The sequence below is a fragment of the Caretta caretta genome, chromosome 1 (assembly GCF_965140235.1).
Source record: "Caretta caretta isolate rCarCar2 chromosome 1, rCarCar1.hap1, whole genome shotgun sequence".
In the NCBI taxonomy this organism is placed as follows: Eukaryota; Metazoa; Chordata; order Testudines; family Cheloniidae; genus Caretta; species Caretta caretta.
The window spans coordinates 280663297-280683408 of record NC_134206.1 but is presented as its reverse complement, the minus strand read 5'-3'; the positions used below and the strand labels follow the sequence as shown (position 1 = coordinate 280683408).

General features: G+C 37.4%; 1 protein-coding gene across 9 annotated transcripts in view; it reads right to left on the bottom strand.

The window, feature by feature from the left end:
- Positions 1-2318: 2318 nt before the first annotated feature.
- The window catches only part of LIN7A (lin-7 cell polarity scaffold A), an 81918-nt gene continuing 64124 nt past the window's right edge, over positions 2319-20112 (bottom strand). For 5 of the 9 annotated variants that reach the window (XM_048835688.2, XM_048835691.2, XM_048835694.2 and 2 more), the window contains 4 exons: positions 18667-18876; positions 17090-17146; positions 5746-5954; positions 2319-4537 (listed from right to left, as the gene is read on the bottom strand). In XM_048835688.2, the coding sequence (XP_048691645.1) occupies positions 4498-4537; positions 5746-5954; positions 17090-17146; positions 18667-18876 (516 nt within the window). In that variant the 3' untranslated portion in view covers positions 2319-4497. Of the gene's footprint in view, positions 4538-5741; positions 5955-16730; positions 16815-17089; positions 17147-18666; positions 18877-20112 lie in introns of those variants that run through there. The other 4 variants (XM_048835689.2, XM_048835695.2, XM_048835690.2 and 1 more) reach the window with 4 other exon arrangements.

Below are 20112 nucleotides of genomic sequence, written 5' to 3'. Positions count from 1 at the left end.
AGAGCATGGGCTCAGGAGCTAGTGGGGTGAGGGGACAGGGGCAGATGTGCCTGACTGAATGGAAGAAGCTTGGAGTCAGCCAGGGTCTGCATGGGGGAGGCTTCCAGACACCCTAACAATCCCCCACCCACCCATACTCAACACCCTCCAGGTTCACTCCTAGGCTTCTTCTCTTTCCCTCAGCTCTTCTGTTACCCCCAACTCCCCCAAGCCTTTGCACTGCTTCTGACAAGTGCAGGAAATACAGTTCTGTATTGTAATTTAAATGAATTACACAAAGTTCTGTATTAATATGCTTCATAAGGAATCTATTTGTCAAAAAAAATTACCAGAATCTTTTTTTTTTTTTTTGATCTGTGTTGTTGCAGACGTACTTGCTGACAGATATTTTGAAATAAATTACCAAAACTGTAACTGGCATGATTATATTGTGTTATTTTGACAAAATGTGTGGAATTTTCAAAGATTGTGTGCAGAATTTTAAATTTTTGGTGCAGAATTCCCCCAGGAGTATATAATATAGTGGACCAATATGCATTGCAACACTTGTTTTCAATGGGAGACTGCAGAACTGTATGTCATTTCGTTCATTCAAGTGAAAAGCATGTGCACTCGCTGGCTTTTCATCTTTACGCTTACCACTGTGTAAGCTGCACCTGAGAAGCCAACATTACACATAACTTTCACTGTATTAAGAAGCATGCCATGAAATTCTCTCACCTGTCCCCCAAGCTTCCTTTCTGTAGAATTCTCTGTGTGGTATTCTGAAACACTTTTACAAAAAACGATCAATTTTTTTATCTGTCACAGACAGAAAAAAGACCCTGCCTGGATTAGCATAATACGTTTGTGGGATTTATGCAGGGAGAGTCAAAAATCTAGTGTTCATAGACAGATTTGGATCTTGTCTTTGGATCTTTGGCGTGGTGGAAAGATAGTGAAACTCAAAGCCAGACAGCTCCCTCTCGATTATCATGTTGTAGAAGGATTAGGTCTATTTGATAGCCCCCTCCTCTTGTTGGACTAAACTGTGTCCTGCTAGGTCAGTTCACACTCTCTGAGGTTAATTTGACTGAGCTTTCTCAAGGAATCCAGGGAAGCTACTTCTCAGCTGAGGTAGGTTCTTTAATTGAGCCTTCTTAATAAAACATAATCAAACTCTTGCAGATTCTTTCTTCCAACTCTGTGCATGCATAGCAGTCCTTTCCCCCCAAATTAGCCTCTCGCACCAATAATTCCACTAACCAGATTTCCTGGCTCTTACCTCAGAGCCTCAGTAATACAGATCTCCCACCAATCTCCCTTTTTGAACATTTGGCATTCCTGAAGCAGTTCCTCTTAGCAATAACTTCAGTAGTGGGCCATCAGGGAACCACTTCTGGCCTCTCAACTTCCTCCAGGATGTTGCAGTTCCTCTCTCCCCGCTAAACCCCTTCTTGCTGGCCTCTTTATATGAGGGTCAGCTAATTAAATTCCAATTCTTTCTTAGGTGCAGCAGGCCAGGCTAATCGGACAGTCAGGCTAGCTCTGGGCCACTGACCCAAAGAATGGTATCCTTTATACATATCAAGTTAGAGACAGAAAAGATTTAGTGGATCTTGTACTTCAGGGATTTTCAACCTTTTTTCATTTGTGGATCCTTAAAAAATTTTGAATGGAGGTGGAGACCCCTTTGGAAATCTTAGACATAGTCTGCAGACCCCCAGAGGTCCACAGATCAAGGGTTGAAAACCACTGTTCTAGTTCAATTCACTGTCAATACAAGGAAATGTATCTGAGGGGGCTGAAGTTATTCCTGCCAAAATCAATGAGACCTTAAACTTACTAAAGTGACGGCAGATAAACCAGTTTCATACGGTAACAGCAATAAATAAAAAGGCAAACAATTAGCTATAGCAGTGGGAATGCATGAATGAGAGAGAGAGAGCCGTGTGCACATTTTTAGGTTCTAGTTAAGTACACAAGCATGTGTTTAAGTGCTATGCTGAATCAAAGCTGTAAATTTTATGTGAAAAATGCAGAAAACATCCATAATTGAAGGTTCAGTTTTTAGAGGATGACCGATTATTGGCAGTATGTAGAGGATGCTGTCAGCGGCTCCAGTGATTAACTTGCTACATCTTTACAGATCCACAGTGCAGGTATGATCATTGAAATTGACCCCATAAACATAGGGTTAGAAGGGACTGCAAGGGTCATCTAATCTAACCCCAATGATTTTTTGCCCCTTCTGTTTCCCCTTAGAATATCTGATTTATTGGTACTGTATTATACTCTCCTCTTATTTTTAAATGTTGGTAGAGACTGAGATGTTAATATTAATATGTATAAATAATTTATTGAACAATAACATATGCAAATGATTAGATATGCTTCTCTATATAAAGACATTAATGACATTCTATTTTTTTTCCAATTAACTATACTAACTGTCCATTCCACTAAAATCTAGCTATTGTGATGAGGGGCAGGCAGGATCAGGGGAGAGTTCAGAAAGAATGTAATACAGTGGTCCCACTAATCACACTGTGTAATATTTGGTCTCTGAAAACTTACAGAGCAGTAGTCATGTGATATATAATACAGTCATATGCAGTAATAGTTCATATACTATCAATACTTATGTTTTTAAAAAATATAGCTTTAAAATAGATATTTCAAAAGGGTACATCACAATCTTATTAAGTTAAAAAATGAAACAAAAAAGCTGAAACAAAATCCTTGCACAACATAATAAAAGAATATTCTATCTTTAACTTCTGGTGGCACACTCAAGCTACACTGTTTAATTCATGTTGTCACCAGCACCACTGGATGGAATTATTTCTAGGTATTGTATTGTTCATCTGGTGTTTTAATATAATTTGGTTTTAAAAGCATGATTACTTTCAGCAGTTAATTATAGTAAAGGAACACTGTCAAAGCTGGTGGCTGGTAGGTATTCTTTTTTTTAAACCTATGCTACTATGGTATATCAATTTCCCCCTGCTGTGGCTGTCTGCTCTGTATTTGATTAGATCTTATACTGAAGTGAAGGGAATCAATGATGTGAGTATTTGCAAAGAAAAGATGTAACATGTTTTGGCTTTTTTGTTACAAGGCTGCAACCAGAGCATTGATTCAGAATAGTTCAGAGTTCCTTGTGTCCCCAAACTCCAAGTGAAATCAACTGGAGTTTTCAGTATGCAAGAATTGCAGAACTTCCCTCCGTTTGACAGTGCTTTGCCTCCTTCTTCTCTATATAGCAGATATTTTTAAATGACAATAAATTGGTCAGGATTTGAGGTTTTTTTCACTTCTAAGGTAGATGATATTTTTAGCCTTCCAGCTTTGGCTGTGACTGTTCATTAGTCTTTGGAAAAGTAAATGTAAACTTAAAAAGGTTCTTATATATTTTGCTTTTACATTCCAATTTGATTTGATAAAGTTCTAAACTTTAAGATCAAACTGAGTTACAAGAAAATATGCCAGGAACAATTTACACTTCTCCTCCTAAATATATGAGCAATGAAATACAAAATAAATTTAAAAATACAGAAAAGCTAAGATAGCTGGGTTCTATTTATCACATGAATACGTGGCAAACAAAGCTTGGTCTTTTGCTAACATTATCTTACTACATTTGTAATTCATGGTAAGCAAAGATCCTATTTCTGTAACAAGTACATTCTGATAATATATATTTTATGGAATAAATATACAGTATATTAAGTTATAGATTTCAGAATAATAGCTATAGTGGATACAAGCAATACCTATATTTAAAAATACGTTCTAGGATTCTCTAGCCTTACTACTAATAAAATTAAAGTAAATCTAAAACTGCCTCACTCTATTGATGCATAATAAAATATATGGAAACATCAAGAGTAAAAAGCCAATTGCTTTTACAACTGAATACGTATAAATATAGTAACTTGCTATTTTCAGGGAAAAAATTGAAAATTATTATAAACTGGAAGTCAGATTAAAACAACTCTACAATATATAGTAAAAAGGGGTTATGGAATGTGATGTGGGAGTTTGTTTTATGTTTGTGGCCAAAATTTTGAACAGATGCAGTTTGGTTGATGGACTACAAGTTGTTCATTTCTGGAAATAACTGCAGAGAAAGACTTCACCCTCACTAGCAGCCGATCTTGGCCTCCTTAGATAAAATCCTCAATGACCTCAGTGAACCAATAGGCCAGAGTTTTGTTAGAATAAGGAGTGCAAGATTGGACCTTATAAAGATTTATTCAGAATCCCCAAACTTCTCTACATTTCATAGTGTTTACTTACCATACTGCTCATTAGGAATAAAGTCATAGAAATCTTGTATCTGAAACTGCACTGTACTGAAAAGCCTGATAAAGAAGGTACCAGGTGTGTTGTGGTTCTTACTAATTTATTCTTACTCCACTTGTTCATAACTTCTTGATAAATTCAGTTATTGTGTTCTCTCTGTTTTCTTATAGCTGTAGGTTGGAATACTGAAGCACAGCTCCAATTGCTTGGTTACTGAATTCTTGATCTAGATTTTATTCTTGAGAATAACCTAGAATTAAACAAACAAAAACATTTCTCAGAGCTAACAAAAAGAATTGGGGGATTAGATCACTCATATTTCCCTTCCTTTCTCCCCAACTAAGAATAACATCAACGAGCACTATAATACTTTTAAGTATTATAAGTTGGGGTGAGATTGTCTAAACTTTATTTAAAACCTTTGAAATTTTGCATTTTAATGTTTAATGGTTCCTGAAACAGTCCAGTTTAAGGTAGAAAAACACAATTTATTACACAAAACATAACCATTTATATCTGTAACATTAAGAGCGGAAAATAGGAATTTTGACTAAGACTCACAGAATAAGGATCCATCAAGCAAAATTCTGATCTCTCATGCAAAACCTCAGCAAAAGACTCTTGTTTAGGGGACCAAAGCAAGATACTAGCTTACAACTTGGAAGAGCTGGGTTCAAGTCCCTGCTTCACCAGATTTCAGAGTAGCAGCTGTGTTAGTCTGTATTCGCAAAAACTTCCTGGATGACATTGGATAAATCACTTAGCTTCTCAGTTCTCCATCTGGAAAGTGGGAGTGATAGAAGGAAGTGCTATCTCACAGGGGTGTTGTGAGGATACATTAAAGATTGTAAGGCACTCAGCTACTACAGTAATTTTGGCCATATAGGTACGAAAGCGGTGAATGGAATATTCCCTACCACAGTGGAGGTAGGATGTGCAGCTAAGCACCTTTCCACCACATTATGCAATGGAACTACAGTGGCTCTTGTGCATTTTGGCTTTTTGTAGCTGTGAAAAGGCTGGGAAAACTTCCCCTCATATGTGTAGATGCTATTCAGCGTAGTAGTAAGGGATTGGTATATTAAGCTAAAACTGGTAGCAAAAAATTCTTACTTTTTACAAGAACTCTATTTTTTGGCTGATGGGAGTAAAATATAGTATGAGAGGGTGCCCAGAAAGAATACTAACTTACTGCTCAGACTCTTCCTTGTATTCCCTGCCAGACTTGTATGCCAGGCATTGATTTCTAGATTCAGACTTGGAAAAATAGCTCCACATCAAAATGTGGCAAATCCCCTACTTGCAAAGTGCATTTTTCTTGGGGTAGGGCACACTGAAGTCTACCAAGCGGTAAGCACTCTCCGCTCCCGTTGCGGTCAATGCCCAGCAGCTGGTAAGAGATGCTCAACCCTTCACAGGTTTGAGCCAAAAGCATGAGCAATGAATAGTCTCACCTACGACATATGATTTTGCTGTGTATTCTGCTGCTGTTGCTGCTGCTGAATTAGTAGTTGCTGCTGTTGCCGGCGTCGTGCTGTCCTCAGTTTTTCAAAACGAGCCTCCATCTCTTCCAGCACTTTGGGAGTGTAGCGCACGACCAACTTGACACTATCTTTAGCAGCCTTCAGGAGCTCCACGGCTTTTTCATGGTGCTCTCCTTCCACACTCTGCAAGCAAGGAGAACAGAGAGCATTCTAAAGATGCTGGTTTTATCCAGAGTCCTGCCCTCTTCTAGTACTTGCTGTCACAGAAAGGATGTCAGTGGTTTAAGCTGTTTCCGTATTTTAGACTTTTCAAATGGTCATGGGGGGGGAGGGGTACATGTAAATAGATGTATGCAAGGTTGATGGATTATCTCTCTTTGCATTTTAAATATGACGCCTGAATCATTTTTAGGTTGCATCTGAAATATGAAAATGAGCATAATTTCTGATTCATACAAAAACTGGGGGTGGGGAGAGTTTTGCAAATATACAAGCCAAAATAATGCAAAAACAACTGAATTTAAGAAAAGCATGTCAAACCTTTCCTGTGGCTACCAGATAAGAAAGTGGAATGCAGTGAGTGTGAAAGCTTAACATAGGTGAGAACCGAGCAGGTTGGGCCTTTGGGAATGGCTCAACAGCCTTTCATTTGTCAGGCACTGAGACTGCATGGAGCTCAATGCAATATATAAGCCCCTACTTAATTTCAAATATGTGAGCAAGCCCACTAACTTCAGAGATTACTTGTGTTGAGAAGTTAATGGGACTGCTCATATGCATAACTGCATCCTTTGCTGAATGGGCGTTAGTATCACAAGTGCAGACCCCTTCCTGTAGTGACTGTTTGGTAGCCTACGCGAAATGAGCTGGTGCTCTCCATCCAGTTAGTACAGACAGGCATATGTACTGCAATGGGCACTTACTGCATCTTCAAGAGTAAACCAGGAGGCCAAGGGGTGAGTGATGAACCAGGACCTTACTTTTCATAATCCTAACACATGAGCATGTACATAATCCTCCTCATGCAAGTAGTCACTTTGAACTCTGTAAGTCTTGCTCACGTGAGTACAGAGTGATGCACATATTTAAATGTTTGCAAGATCATAAACTAGCCTACCCAAAAGGTCACATCCTCCCCCATCACAGGGTTTCAGAGCGCAGGTTCCAGTCCCACCCCGAATGTCTGCACTGCAATTTTATAACCCTGAAGCTCTAGACCCACAAGCCGAAATCAGCTGCCCTGGGCTCTGACACTGGGTACTTCAGGTTTTTTTTTTTTTTTTATCAGTGTAAATATACCCTTGTTGCTAAGCCATATTTATGCAGGACTTAACTGTGTCTGAAAACAGAATTTGAATTTAGTTTTAAAAATACTGCAGTTCTAGCTAAACTCTGCAGTACCAGACTGGCTTTGAGCGTGGTGGTTTGTGGGTGTTGATATTGGGAAAAAAATAAAAAGGCGTGTCGCCACAGTGGGGAGGAGGTGGCACAAGTGTAGGTGAGACAAGTTCATGGTTTGTGAAATCCAAACATTTAAAATATGGCATGCAAGTGAAAGAGAGCTTTCTGACTTTTTATGATGTATGAAGGTGGCTTTTTTGTTACTATTCAGTTGGGAATTTTACCCTGGTTTCCTGGAAAGCCATAAGGGTAAGTGGAGAACTCTGATATCTATGAATTGAAACATAACTGAGAGAAGTGTGGGGCTTTTTGTTTGTTTGTTGTTATTCAGACTATTTAAAACTATTGTTTTTGTTAACACCCATTTAACTCAAATAGACAACAAACAATTCAGAGGAAAGCTCTTTTGCTAAAGATTGAAGACCTCCTTCAATTAAGAGCCAAGAAACCACATCTCTGGATTCTTCAGAAAAAAACAGGAGATGAGACATTACTGAAATTTCTAAGCTTAAAAAAAATAGCAATTTTGTTGACATTTTTTCTATATAGAATTACCCACAAAAGGAGACTAACCAAATTTTCATCCCCTGACCAACCTACCACTGAAGTCAACTTTAAAAAGCAGCTTCCAGTATCTCATTTCCCACTAGCTTCCTTGGAACGTAGGTTTGAGCAGAGTAAATCCTCTTTACTGACTGCTTCTCAACATGTAACTATCTATTCCTTTTCAATTTTCTATAATTCCTTATCTCTCTTTTCCCCAAACGCCCCTTTCCTTCTCTTTCTTTCAGTTCTGAATTCTAGATTTCCAATCCTCACAAGAAGTGATATTCAGTCCTTGGAACAAGTGAGTGATAATGCCTATTTGTGAGAGAAAGCAAGGTCTTCTGTCAATGAGGTTTGATATAGTCCCTCAAAAGTGGTACTTTATCTAACTTTACTTGTGGTAGAGTACAGAGGAAAAGAAAGGAATGAGGGAGAAAACACACTAACAACTGACAGATCTCAGGGCCCTGATTAAGGGCAAAATTCTCTTGTCCGATCAGTACATACCCTTTCTCACACTTAATGCAAGTCATTTTTTGAATCTGCTGTGAAAAGAAACATACTCCCAAATGTGCTTAATTTCTGATTTGTATGCTTACATTGTTTTTAAATCGTAGGTCTTCAAAAGCAGAGGTGATTTCTCTGAAAGAGGTTTTTCATTTTTTCCCCACTAAATTGCTTGACTGAAGTGCATTTCAGGAGTACAAATTGTTCCACACATTAGGTGGAATGGTGGAATTCTATAATGACAGATGATTGTCATATACATTCCAACAAACAAAAGTGTCTCAGTGCAAAAACCCTACAACCAAGATCTTCATGTGGATTGTAGACCATTTTTAAATGAATGTTTTTTTCATAAAAGAAAAGAAATCAAAGCTTTGCCACACAGGATCTTGAAGCAATTGTGTATCATGCTATTTAAAAGGAAACTATGCCCATATGCCACACATTTCCAAAGAGAAGAAGCAGCACTAATAAAAGTCCAATATTGCAAGAATACGTTGGCATCATTTTAGGAATGTCAGGAATTAGAGAAAATTTTGCTTATTTTTGTCACTTCTAATAGATTGTGAATACTGTGTGAACAGGGCAGAACAAATATGAATTACTTCTGCTGTGGCACACCATGAGAGAGAACTTTCAAGGCAGAAGATGCCAAAAGCAGGCACATGACATGACTTGACTTCAATTAAATGTGTAACACAATCAATACTGTTTGTCCTTTAACCTCTTGCTGGCAGCAAACACAAGAGATACATCAACAACATATTTGGAAAATACTGTCGCAAGCAAGGAATAAACTTTTAAGATTAACTGATGGGACATAAGTATTTCAGAAATGTGAACATGCTTCAGAAAGCATTATATTTATATTCAAAGTTGGGGGAATGATAATTATCATTTCAGGTGCTAAAATGATGAGGTAGGCCCAGGGGTAAAAGTAACTTAAATGACTTATCGGTACGCAGGGCCCCAATATGGGCCCTGGGGCAACTACCCCTTTTGCCCTCCCCTCCCCGCACCCGTCAGCAGCCCTGCCAGTACAGTCGGCACTTTCTTGCTGGTATGCTATGCTATACCGTACCGTACCAGCTTACTTTCACCTCTGCAGGCCATTCTGTATTTGGCAGCCAGAGTGAGAAGGAACCTTCAACTAACTAACTAACTCCCTTCCATGTAGCTTCAGATGCATGACCATATGGTTTCTGAAGTACAGATTTTCTAAATCTCTTCCATAACCCTCCCACTGCAAGATCTTAAAATAGTATTAAAGTTATGTGACAGAGTACACTTTTTTTTAGTTGTTGTGATTATGATGATACAAATCTGCTGAACTTCCAGAGCTAAATGAAAGTAATTTGCAGAAAATAGAATTCCACTATAAATACTTGAAAAAATTTTAGGTGAGAATATGTCTAATGCACAAAATGATCAGAGCTCAAATGGAAAACAATACATGAATAGGGTATTTAAAAATTTATTTGAAAGATAATTTGCATGTACAAACTAAAAATTTGCTTAGGAGTTGTGGTTTGATTTTTTTTCAAAATCAATCTATTTTAATAAACCCATAGGATGTACTGAATTCCATCAGAAGAGAATGTACTCAGTGCTTACTGTGCTAGCTATATAATAAATCATTAATATGTGACATGGTCACATTGATCACTTTAAAGTGACTTCTGTTCTTGAAACTAACCACATGCAGCTCTGCATCCTTCTGCATATCACTTTCTTCCTAACTGTTAGGGGGCTTATTCCTTCACCCACTTACTTCCCTGGTCCTTCTCGCATGAACAGAGAGCAACAATACCCGAAGTCCAAAGGTGCAAACAATTCAATGTTTATTGGGGTGAACTTCCAGCAAGTATGATTCCAGTTTCCTTCCTTAGTATCCTCCTTCCCAGCTCTGACACCACAGAGCCTTACACCTGTGTTCCTGTTCCCATTCCTACCCTTAGCCAAACATGATTCCAACTTCCTTACTCCCATTCCCTGTTCCCATTTTCCCCTTTAGCAAAACATGATTCCAATTTTCTTACCCCCATTCCCTGTTCCCATCTCCCTTACCCACATGCCCATGCCCATGCCCACCCCCACCCACTCACTTCCTCATTGACTACAGATTATATAGTAAAACTTGAGTTCTGCTTAGCTATACCTTAACCAATCATTTTCCTGAAATTTAACTAACCAATCCTAACATATTGTAACATGATTATGTAACCAATTATATCCCACCACCTCAATTAGTTTACACCCAGCAAAATTAATTATACAGCAGGCAGGAACAATCACAGAACCAGACAGAGATTATACAGACAAACAATAGCAAAGTGGAAACTATAATGACAAGACAATACAGAAGTGAGGGTTTCACATCCCAGCTATTGATAAGTGAGTTCTTGCCAGACAGGATGCTATCAAACAAAGTTTCCTTTTACATTTTCTAGGCACTTCCCTTTCTCTGGAGGTGATAGGAATACAATCCTGTCCTGATAGTGCCTAACAGCCCAATAGCACCTTATTTCAATGTGACTAGTTTGGAATGTGAGGATGTGACCGTTCACTTCCCAGCTTATGGCTGTCTCTGCTGCTTAGCCAAAGGCCTGAGCCTAAGCACAGGGCTACAAACTGCTGTCACAGTAAGAGAAGGCCCTTACACCGGCAGACAGTGATTTCTTTCTTTTATACCTCTAAAGCTAGCCAAGCGATGAGAATACACCTAAATTCTTAAAGTACAGGCCTTTGCAGACATTCCTGAATATCTATATCCTAACACTGACGAATTCTGGTCAATATGAATCGGCATCAGCGTTGGGCACCCATAGCAATTAACACTGTCTATATTTACTGAGCAGCATATATTTACTTCACTGCTGTTATTTATAATAGGCAGTAAAGCACATGGCAAGTAGCATATTTGAATTTGCATGCAATTATTTAAGTATAAAACATTTTATTTTGTTTTTTTAAAGGGGATGGATGACTACAGACAGTGCTGTACGCAATTGTGGTTGTGCCTGTGTAAAGGACTCAACAAGATTGTGTACATCCACTTCTCAAACCACTTAAACTTGATCGCAATTCATAGCTGCTCATTTTTGGGACTTCACCCCGGTCCCCTCCCCATTTGTATAAAGTCCTCCAGCTTAACACCATCTTCTTCTAGTTAGTAATGAAGGGCTTGACCCTGCTCCCATTCAAGTCAATGGAAAAACTCCCATTGACTTGAATGGTGCAGGATAAAGACTTAAGCTTTCAAACAAAACAAGGAGGGTGAAACTACAAAAGGCAAAGTAAACGATTATGCTACTAAATATGGATCTTGATCCCATCACAGACCTGAGTTCAGGTATTATCAACCAAAGCTAATTTAAAGGTGAGTTCGGCTGCATCCAACACCATTACTGCACTTAGTTTTAATGCATCTGTTCCCGCTGTCACTCTTAAATTCATAAGAGTTTGGCCAGAAGAGACCATTAGATCATCTAGTCTGATCTCCTGTATACCCAGGCAATTAAATATTACTCAGTGACCCCTGTATCAAGCCTAATAACCTCTGTTTAACTAAAGCATAACGTGTTTGTATGCTGAGTGTTATCTGGGGGACTGCTCACTAACACCCCCTCTAATAAAGAAGACCAGATGCCAGTGCTGCTTGCAGAATAAAAGGTTGTGATACTATTTAACACCCAACTTGGCTTCCTCCCTCTTTGTTTAACAACCTAAGAACAGCAAAGAGAAAGATATTCAGAATACACACACAATTTTTTTTAATCTTGTAGCATTGGCAGGTGCTATCAAGCAGAATAAAAATAAAATACCTAATGTAGAGATAACAATAGGTAAAGGAATTGCAGATATTATACAAGAAAGCACTGTCATTACTATACCCAGGTGCGTATAATTATAGTCAAAAATCCCCTACTCAATTGCAGACAAGGAAAAGGAATCTGATTACAGGGCAACAGGCAAAGTGAGAATAGTATTGCTATTTGAGGTCTGTAAGTACAGATGTTGGATGAGAATTAGTTCTTGTATATTTATGCTGTATCCCCTGCAATATCTGACTAACAGTAGCTATGCAATAAAAGCATAACCAGTGCCAAATATGGACAGCTACCTCTGTGTCCTGGCTGAGCCATCTGCGGGGCTTACTGCATACAAGGTACTTTACTCCCCTGCACACTGATCGGGTATTTCTTTTAAACTTCTGGTGAGACAATTTAAGCGACACCAACCGCTCATGCTAGGATAAGTAATACAGGTTCTGAATTACTTAGCCCTAGCTTTATGTTGATAATTATAAAGTTGGATAACCACCAACATATGAGCATAAGCAAGCTGCTGATATTTCATTTTCATCTCATGTACCACTGCTGATCCATCTGTTATACTGCACCTGCTGTATATTATTTGCTTTTTCTCAGATGCAGGTGACCTGTTCATAGTGAACAATAGGTTAGCAAAACTTAGCTCTTTTTTCTTCTATTCTCAAGTTGTCTGTGAAAAGATCACTACTTCCATATTTTTTTTTGTTTTGAAACTATTCTAGAAATGTTTTGTGTGGGTATAATTCGCCTCTGGATGGCTTGTGAATTGTTAGCAACAGGTATTGTTTCAAGTTTTCAACATTTATAATTCAAAATAGAGGGGTTTTTTCATTAGACATGGATCACAGATACGTTTGTCTCACCTCTCCTGATGAGCATAACTCTTAGATTCATGTTTCTCGTGTGCATACTTGAAATGGTGAATTTAACATCTGTTTTCTGCAATATTAGCTTAATATTTGTTCCAGTGCACATTCCTGAAAGTAAACTTCTGTAGGCTGCTCACAAAGAGGTGAGAATATAGTTAAAGCAAATGAATTTTAAAATTTGACAGTTCACCTATTTTTACTGCATTTGTCCAGCTGTAACTGAAATAAAAAAATCTTTCCAGTTAAGTCTGTTGGTCAATTAAAATACTTAATTTCTTTTTAACCTGTATTTTTCCCTTTATCGGTTGGCAGTGATGCTAAATACCAATGAGATTATTTGATTTACCTCCAACCTGTGAAGTTCAAGTAACTTATTTGGTTAAGTATTCAACCGGAACTTGTGAAGTTGATTGATCTCTATAGTAACTCTTCTTTTTTTTAAGGAATCATACTTTTTCCCCCTTAGTGCATAGGGATGGTCAGCAAATTTTTCACAATTTCCCAAAATTTCCTATTCTGCATGGGGACAAAACTGAGGCCTTTAGACACTTTCACACACAAAAACATGGGGGCGGGGCAGAGAGAGACACACACACACACACACACACACACACACACACACACACACACACACACACACACACACACACCCCTAGCATAGCCTGGTGGTTAGGACACTCACCTGGGATGTCGGAGATCAGGGTTCAAGTTTCTGTTCCAAATCAGACAGAGCCAAGACTTGAATCTGGATTTCCCACATACCACCTGGTGTCATACCCCTAAGGCTATTGGCTATTCTCTTGTTTGCTGTTTTTTTAAACTAGAAATTCCCATCCTTGACTTGAGAAACCTTCCTGACAAAAGTCTTGCCATGAACAGAAAATTAAGCTGAACATTCTTCTATTTCAAGCCTATTATGAATCATTTTGGGGTGTGATCCTATGTCCCTTTCATAGGGTGGTGATGGTCAATGGGAGATTAGGGTGGAAGTTTTGGGTGCATAAGGAATACAGGATTACAGTCTTTTGTACAGTGTTTTTAGGCAGACACATGCTATTGGAGTGTGCCATACTATTTTAATATTTTACAAAATCTACTTACTGACATTTCACCTCTGCCTCATGGATTTTAATGGGGCTGTGCAAAGGGCAAGGAAGGAACAGAATACTTAGCTTTATGCCACAATGACTTCACATTTTATGATGAGTTGACTATCACACTGAAAATGTGCCCTATTCTGAGGACAAAGATTATAACACAAAGAAAACACACTGTAATATTTATGAGGCAATTGTAAGAAGAATAAGAAATAGTGTAATCCTAACTCATCATTAAGTCTTCAGACTGTTAGAAAATTCTTTTAAAAGGGATACATTCTGCCCAGGGACTCAATGTTGTCACTCTGAAAAACTGCAGTGCAATACTTTTATTCATCTCCTGGTATACCACACACAGGAGAGGTGCAACAAATATGTGATAAGAAGTTATAGGAAGATCTGAGGGCAGAACTTGTCCCAAAGACACTTAGGCCTGATTCTTCTCCTCTCTATTCCAGTTCCCCGGTTTGGAGTGAAACTATTGCAGATCAGTCAGTCTGAAAGTGACTGAAAAGTACAGTAACTATGTAAAATGACACCTTTTTACTTTACGCATCCCTGTATGTATTTACCATTTTAATCAAATTCATTTAAATCATGATTTAAATCACTAGTCAGGAAGACTCGATTTAATCATGGATTTCTACATAAAAGTGCATTCCTGTTGGTTGTTATAACCTTAATACATATTCTTCATATGTATTAATAGATGTAGGTTTCATTTTCAGAAGGTACGCACTATATTTTTTTAAAGTGATTTATTTTGAAAACTTTTCAGATTAGTTTTACAGCTATATCAGAAAATGAATGATTGTTTGGGTATTTCATTTACCAAAGGTAACTGAAGCAGATTATTTATGAAGTCATTGGGAGGTGAACTATCTCCAATTCAACAGGTTAATCATTAATATTTGGAGGATTTTCTTGCCATGCTGTATTAGGAGGAGAACATCACCAGACAGACATTTGAATTGTTTTATTTAACTAAAACAACAATGTTATGTATTCTGGATTTTTTTCTTCAACAGCAAACATATAATATTTTAACAAAACAAGCATATTAATTTTGAATTTAGTTAAACATTACAGTTTTTTAAAATCAGGTTTGTTTTTGTTAAAATTGTTTTTAATTGAAATTGTTAAATATTTTTTTAAAAAACAAAAATTAAATCAACTATGTCAGCCTGGTCAACATGAGAAACTTAAAATACTGGCTACTGCAGCTAACTCAGTCGTCTTCACCTTCATTTTCCTGTTTGTTCATAATGTGGAAAAGAAAAACAAGCTTTCCTGTTTTTTAAGGTCCCAACGATTTCTCAATTTGGAATGAATTAGTCCAAAGAAAGAAAATATTCTTTCTACACCGGCAGAAGAAGCTACTGCTGTTTAAAAGTGAGATTATCACTTCAACAGTCTCCGAATCCAAATACTTAAGTAACTTTCCCCAGTTCACTGGTGTGACTTTCTTTAAACATCATCAACAAACATATATTTCTTGAATGGTTCACCCTTAGCTCTGAAGTTTATTATAGTTGGAATTATGGAGGGATGATTGCTGGATGTCCATGTCATCGCCAACTCCTCCTCTTCAGCAGTTAAGGTTTGACCCTGGTACTGAATATTGAGAATATTTGCAAGAAAATGAGCTGGAGATAGTGGTTTGTCCCACTGTTTTTTTAAATGCTTATAATTTAACTCTGTCATTGCATATTTCTCTTTTTAAGATCTCACTCCGTTCCTTCCAAATTTCAACAGCGACAGCAATAAAACAGCTATTTCCCTGCATTTTGTTCAAGGCGACAGAAATAGGCTTCAGGGTACTCAGCATGTGTTCAACATTTCTCTTAAGCCCAATGTTGAAAACTTTTGCTGTGACAATGCCATCTATTTTCTCACGGTTTTGTTCACAAACTGTCGTCAGATTAGGCCAGTTCCTGATATAGTGCTCAAAACAGTCCACTACTGAGTTCCATCACATGTCTTGTGGGAGAGCTAGCTTGGTTCCTCCCACTTTTTTCAGAGCAGCTGCTGCAAAGTGGTTGTTCTGGAAGTATTTTGCACTTTCAACAACATTGGCCTTTATTTCTGGAACACTTAAGTCTTTGGCTAGAAGGTGCATCAAATGAGCACTGCAACAGTATGTTATTAGCTTGGGACTCTCTTCACTCTCTCTTCTTGGATAAATTTGCAGCATTGTCTGTGACCGAGCTGCATACTAGACATTTAAATTTTTTTCACAGGCACTTCTTGTAAGTATTCTGCTGTGTGTGTCAATTTCCTGATATATCAATTGTTTCTGTAAGGAAGACATTCCCTTAACAGGATCGTTGTGGACATTGCTTCACCTATCAAGACGCAGGTTAACAATTTTACCCTCTAGACCTTTTGCACACTGCTCAATTTCTCTTTCATACACTTTATCCAACAATTTGCCTGCTACATTTGCTCTGTCAGGTGGACTGTATCCTGGTCTTAATGACTGAATCATGTTAATGAAATGTGGGTTCTAAGTCATACGGAAAGGAGAGTTTGTTGCATAAACAAACTGGGCAATTTTTTCATCAATTACCTCTTTTTGTAGTTTGCTGGTTCTTATCACAAACTTATCTATGGTTGTTTCTGGATGTTTTTTTTTTCTTTTTGCTACAGGTGATGATATACTGTGGCTATGTGACATACATGATGTGACTGAAACACTATCATTGGCAGATAACTCTGAAACTATAGAAAATGATGGTGATTTTGAAGGTGGATAGTCTTCAGAATCCTGTAGGTTGAGGATGGATTCTCCTGAACAAAATAAGTCAATGCAGTTATTTCATTATTACCATACTGTTCATTTAGTATTATTCCATTGCATTCACTGACACTCAGTACCACTTCAAAGGTGAAATTGTAAAAGGAAGATATGCCTATTTATTTTTTTATCACAACTGCATCTAAAATGATTGTACCGTAGAGTAACAACTATATTTTTTTTGCTCAAACATAAGAATTCAAGAATAGCCCAGAAGGAAGACAGGCAGTCCTTAAGAAAGAAGTATGAAATAAAAAAGTTTACCAACCTGAAGATCCTGCATGTTCAGACATGTTCCTTTCATCATCTTCAATGCAGCTTCCGCCTGATAAGGAAGACTTCTCATGATGTTGTTTCATTTGGGTAACCAGGCCTTGCATTTCTTTGTTGCACTGTTTGCATTTTGCATGCATGCCTGTCTTACCCACAGGTAGAGGAACTTCATTAAAATATTCCCAGACTGGGTCTCTTTTATGGCCTGCTGCCATTATAGGTTTTCCCTTCTAGTGAGAGAATGGTATGATAGATCTCAAATCAATGAAGTCTACGCTCAGAAAGACCTCAAGACTTCTGGAATATGCTGCTCAAACAGTTTCAGTTTTGTTTCTATTGTCGGTCCCTCTCTTCTCACATTTATCTCCAGACTTCTCCTTGTCCAGATCTATTCTGCTGCCAACAATCGTCTATTCATTGAACTTTTTGAAACTTTGCACTTTTAGAGAGCGGTAAGGGATTGACTCTATGTACACAAATTTGCAGAGGGGCAATAGGGTTGAGGTCTGTTATTTCTCACCTCTATATATTAATGTATTTAAAAACATTTTTGCTGTTAACAAGCATGTTACCTATGGAGACACAAATCCAGAGTTCGAGAACTTCAAAACTAAACATCTCTGATGGTATCTTCTAGACTGAGCACTGAGACCCATTGGGTAGATAGAAAGACTAACTTAAATAATAGATACAGAAGACCCTGGGACCCCATAAGATGGGGTCCCTAGTCCATGAACTATTGGAACTCATTTACAAAACTTTTGTTAAACATTACATGAATATATTGTCTCCTACTACAGAATTAGAATTTATAATCCCTATTCCATGATGAGACATTATAGCGCAAAGATATATCTTAATTAAAACTATCTCTAGATCGGATTTTTTTGATAAAATGCTTTTTGAGGAAAAAAAACCTATTTAAATAAAATCCGACTTTTTTAAAATATATTTTTTAAAACACATTGATTTTTTTATCCACTCTGGTATTTACTGATATTAGCTTATTTTAGTGACAAAAATAACACACAGAACAACACAAATAAAAGAGAATGAGCTGGATTTTATTCTTCATTGTGAATCATCAACAAAATTGTTTATTTAGTTCCTTTTTAATTATAGTTGTACAAAGCCACTGAAGCCCACAAGACTGCACAAATGACACAAAGGGCCTAATCTGGCCTGTAGGACTGTTACTGGCTATGAAATACAAGAAGAAAAAAGCTCAGTTTGACTCTCCAATTGACGCACTGGCAATGACTGAAGATATCTTTTTAACTTGTAAATTGCATATATTTTATGCAGAAATCAAGACAATAAACAATGGAAATCCATAAGGACATTTTTAGAGTCACTTTTCAGAGCTGAGCCACACTGGAAGATGAAGCTCTAACAACCAATATTGTAACAAAGATGTAGTGGCACAAAGTTGTTTAGTTCACCGCAAATGTACTATCTCTGGTCTCTTACTGCAGAGCTAATCTTCTTTATGGTGTGCCAGCATTTTAAACCTTCATTTGGAAAAATAAAAACTCACATGAAAAAGGAAATCATTCTAAACTTTTCACTTACCACTCCGTTAACAGAAAGCAGCTGGTCTCCTCGCTTGAGTCCTCCATGTCTTTCTGCCACCCCTCCAGGAATGATACGAGAAATATATATAGGAGAGTTTTGTTCCTTTCCTCCCATCACGTTAAAGCCAAGACCTTCATCAGTCTTTGGCAGCTCCACCACTCGAGGGTGTGAGTGGCCTTCACTTGCTGCAAAAGCAGCAACTGTTGCCTGGAAGAAAAGACAGTTATTTGGTCATGTAATGAGATCACTGTTAAGCCCTGTTGTTTGTTTTGCAGAAAGAATTCGTTCACATGAAAATATTTTGAAATGCTATCAAAGATTTGAAAGCACTTTACAAACGTTAAGTCTCAAATCACTCCTTTGAAATAGCTGGGGAAACAGGCACTAAGAGAAGTTAATGACTTGCCCAATGTCACCCAGAAATAGATCCTAAAAGGCCGGATTGCTAGTCATCTGTTCTAACTCTGTAACACATTACTTCTCTTTTTAAAGTTGCTTTGTCACTCACTTCTTTCCTTACTGCTGTGCAACACACCGATATAACCTTTTGCTGTACTTCTAATTTATGTAACTTGGATAAAGTTAATTGTTCCCTCCTCCCCCCCCCCAATTTGTATGGGACTGATTATTTGGTTTATTCTTTGCCCCAAAAAAATCCTGAAGAAGGATATTTTCAACTATTTTATTAAATAGCCTCAATAAAATCCTCCTCTTGAAAGAAGCGCTGATAGATTAATAACTTTTATGACAGGGGCATGAGCTTTTATATTGTAACTGCACTTTATATAAATAGGTCTTGAAAAGTAATGCTACATAATCTTCAGATCATGAAAATATAAAATGAATTAAAACTAAATGACTATTCTCACTATAGAAAAATTACAAATATGTAAGGTATTGTAAATCTTGTATGAAGAAAAGAAAAACATTCTTTATTCAGTCTTCCACTAGCAATTGTCTCTTTTTTTTAATTGTAGACCCTGGTAAAGCATTAAGTAAACATTAAAAAATAATTATTTTTACTTTTCAACATATCCTCAGATTTAAAATTACTGCAGTCATTCTACATTATGTTAAAGCTTGTTCAGCATTCTAATAATGTTTATGCTTTAATTGAAGCTAGTAGATAATGTGAATATAATGGATCATTCTCAGTTATATGTACTTGCTCATGCAAACCTTGTCATCATGCGTACATTTAAATGTCAGACATGAATGCACTAGGAAAATGCAATGCAGACAGCCCAGAAATAACCAGGAAGTATTGCGATATTCAAACATTGCTCTGTAACCCTGCTGTTCTATATGAATAAGAAATGAGAATGGCAAACACTATTCAGAATTTTTCACCCTTTATTATACCATGTATCAATCATTTTTGTGTTTGCCTACGGTGTAAAAAAAAATCATAATCTAACATAATTTTCTACATTCAGTAGTAGA